The 3,527-nt window shown below is 35.1% G+C and overlaps 1 protein-coding gene across 1 annotated transcript; it reads right to left on the reverse strand.

The window, feature by feature from the left end:
• Nucleotides 1-501: 501 nt before the first annotated feature.
• LOC145079194 (putative WRKY transcription factor 15) lies at nt 502-2,479 on the reverse strand. Its single transcript, XM_079023098.1, has 3 exons — nt 1,675-2,479; nt 1,427-1,552; nt 502-854 (listed from the first exon to the last, which is right to left on the reverse strand). The coding sequence occupies exons 1-3, from the start codon at nt 2,403-2,405 to the stop codon at nt 692-694; spliced, it is 1,020 nt and encodes a 339-aa protein (XP_078879224.1). The 5' UTR covers nt 2,406-2,479; the 3' UTR covers nt 502-691.
• Between the last annotated feature and the right edge of the window lie 1,048 nt (nt 2,480-3,527).

The following is a 3,527-nucleotide window of genomic DNA, read 5'->3' on the forward strand; positions in this document are numbered from 1 at the left end:
AACATGGGACAGATGAGACGTGAAACAAAAATTCTAATAATTTGTAGAATTAAAATTAAGACTAATGATTTTTAATTCACTACTTGTGGTTTTGGTCTAGGCCAAATTTAGAACACCTAATCCACAACCGATTTATTTCATTGATTCCTTATAAAGAAGGGGCATTATCCATTTATAATAATACATCAAGTGGGGATCAAGCTTAAGTCTTAAAAAAAGTAATATATGTTGAATGATGATTGATTTATCAGCTAAAACACACCAAAAAGGATTTATTCATACTTGTTATATCCAAATTGACCAATTCTTTATTTTATTTATTAAAAAAGAAAAAGAAACTTAATATCTTTATTACTTTTAATTTTGTGAAATAAACTATTCCTTTTGCCTTCTAGAACAAGTCAACAAACCAAAGTAAACCTTACTTTTCTTTTTTTTATTAAATAATTGCAATTTGGCTGAATTCCCACCCAATCCACAAACCTATTTCCTCATCTTCCATGATTTTAACTTTTCCTTCACTCTTTCAATTTCAAACAACATATAAAGATTACAAAAGGATTGACTCAAAGATAGTGAAATGCAAGCTTCCTTGTTGACAATTGGGCACCATTAACACACTTACATTACATCCCTTAAAGGGTTCGAAATTTTAATTTGTACGTTTTTTTTTTTTTTTGAAAAATCCAAATCAAGAAGATTCAAAAATTATAGTTGCAGATGAGTCTTTCACATTAAGGGAATGATTGTGTTCGCTTTCATAAGTCACAATTAGCATCGTTGGATCATCTAAAGCTCTTTCCACGTGTTTTCTTGCAGGACAACCTCTTAAACTGCTACATTTATAATAACCCCTAAAATCCACAATAATCAATACAAGCTAATTAGAATATATTAAAGTAGAAGTGAAATCTGGAAAATCTTGATAACTAAATATGTAGCATATGTGTTAAATAATTGATGGTTGGAATATATGTTGTAATAAATGCAAAATATTTTTAAGTTAAATATAAGAGTTTATCTTGCTGTATTACACAAGAGTTGGAGTTGACATTTTTGATACCATTGACTTTTAGTTATTTATTTATATGGTTGTTGCCATAAATATTTACCTGATATTCTTGTGATTGAGGATATTTTTGAGATCTTCAATTTAAAATTTCAATAAATATAAAGTCCAAGCAACAAATATAAGTCAATTTCCGAAACTACCCCTCTACAGTCACCATTAATCAAACTGTCTGACTTTTGGCTTTTGGGTAGGCTCCATTGTCCAAGGCTAATAATGTTAATGACAATATTTAATTTAATTAGCCCGAGTTAAGACTCGGTGAGGTGGTCAATGAGTGAGTGAGTAGGAATCAATGAGTTGACTAGGCTGAGTCAAGATCTTCTCCGATATACACTAGAAACTAGAAATATTTACCTTGGATGTGGCGACCCTTTAATCGGCTTTTGGCCGTACTTCCTCCAAGAATAATCGTCCGGCGGTATATCAGCCATCTTCATGCTTATCGCCGGCACTCTCACGACCCTCTTCATCCTTGATTTCCTATAAAAAAAAATTCAAGTGTAAAGGTTAAATCCAATTAATGAAATAGCATACTGTAACACCCAGATTGAGACAATCGTGGTTAGAAGTTGTATGTTTAAAAGGAGATCGGAGTTTAGTACCTCTTTTTGGAACAATGGCAACGACCGGAAGAATTAGTGCATTTTGTGTGAGAATCATCCACCGAGTTACATTTCCTTTTGAAAGAAGAAGTCGACATATTCGGCTGGCCCGCGGAAGAAACCTGTGAAAGGTTCGTGATCTGAAATCCAGAAGACATCGACGGTTGTAACCCATCGGTGTCTCCGGTCAACGATGACATAAACGAATTCGCCGGAGAGGCTGCAGCGGCGGCGAAATTGATGGTGTTGGTAGGAACATCCTTCCTATCAAAGGATCCCGATTTCGCCAGATGGATTTGGGGAAACCGCTGCTGAATCGGTGCCGTAGAAGAATTTACCTTCTCCGCCGCCGCTACAACCGTCTGATTGTATTGCTGGCTGCTATTTCCCGCCGTCGGAGTGAATGCCGACTTTTTCTCTAATACAACAGGTGGATTCGAAACAGGTCCACGTCGGAATCGGGCGTGACCAGTGGAAGTCCGATCGAGAAGAGAGATGAATTTCTTAAACTTAGTGACAGCGACATCGGCGACAGCTACGTAATCGGTGGTTGAAGAAGCATCGCTAGTACCGGCGGAGTACGACGGTTCATGGTGGGATTGGGATGAAAGTAATCCGATTAGATTCTCAAGGCTCTTAAGCCCAGCGGCGCCGGCTTCACGGACGGCGATTTCTTCCATTTTACCATTGAAACTATTGATTCTGATGGAATTCATGAGCTCAACAGCCATATCAGATCAAAAACATTGATCAAAACAATGGACAGTGGTTTCGATGGAGAAAGGGGTAATTTAATTAGGGATGGAAGAGAGTCAAAGAGTTGATGCGGTGGGTGCTATCTAGTAAAATGACCAAAATATCCTTGCTCGTCTATCTGCAGTCAAAGGTTGAAACCAGTAATCGGTTTACACGTGTAGAAATCTTGGGTGGCGAAAATGTCAGAGATTGACCGTAACGTCATGTGTGGCCCAGGGTTATGTTTTTTAGAGAAGACCATGGCAACGGTGCAGATTTTAATAAAAAGTCAAAAACTACTCACATTCGTTGGATTGTTTTGCCTTCTAAAAAAAAAAAAATAATAATCATATTTCATCTTAATTATTTATTTATTATTTATTTATTATTTTTTTATATTTATACTTATTAACGAAAGATGGAAAACAGTGAAAGCCACAAAGGTTACAATGCACTATGTATAAAATGGCTATTTTTTTTCCTTTTATTAAAAATGGTCATCATGTTACTTTTGTAAGCATACATTTTTTTTAATGTGTACTGATGTCTAAATCTAGAATTAACCCATTGAGAATAGTCAATTATATAGAATAGTCAAAATTCAGAATCATTTCATTAAAAATCTATATTATGTTCAGTTTTGTCAAATAGAAATAAAATGAAAATATAATTTATTTATTTATTTTCCTTTGAATTTTGATTTTTTTCCTGTTCGATAGCATTTTATTGTGGTGTATGTAATGTTGTGATCTGAAAGAGTAAATTACACGAATGGTCCCTATGGTTTAGGGTAATTTGCGTGTTTGGTCCCTAACTTATTTTTTAACTTGGAAGGTCCCTACTGTTTGTTTTTGTTACGCGTCTGGTCCCTGTCTCACCTAAAAATACTATTTTGCCCTTGATTTTTTAACTTATTTAAATAAACACACCCCAATCCCAACCCCCTCACATTACCCTACCTACCATATCATTTTTCCCTATTTAAATAATAGTCTTTTTAGGTAAGACACAGACCAAGCGCGAAACAAAAACGAAAAGCAGGGACCAAATGCGTAACAAAAACAAACATTAGGGACCTTCCGAGTTAAAAAAAATAAGTTATTGACCAAATACGAAAA

This window comes from Lactuca serriola, chromosome 1 (genome assembly GCF_051521515.1).
Source record: "Lactuca serriola cultivar US96UC23 chromosome 1, Lser_US96UC23_V15, whole genome shotgun sequence".
NCBI classification, from domain to species: domain Eukaryota; kingdom Viridiplantae; phylum Streptophyta; class Magnoliopsida; order Asterales; family Asteraceae; genus Lactuca; species Lactuca serriola.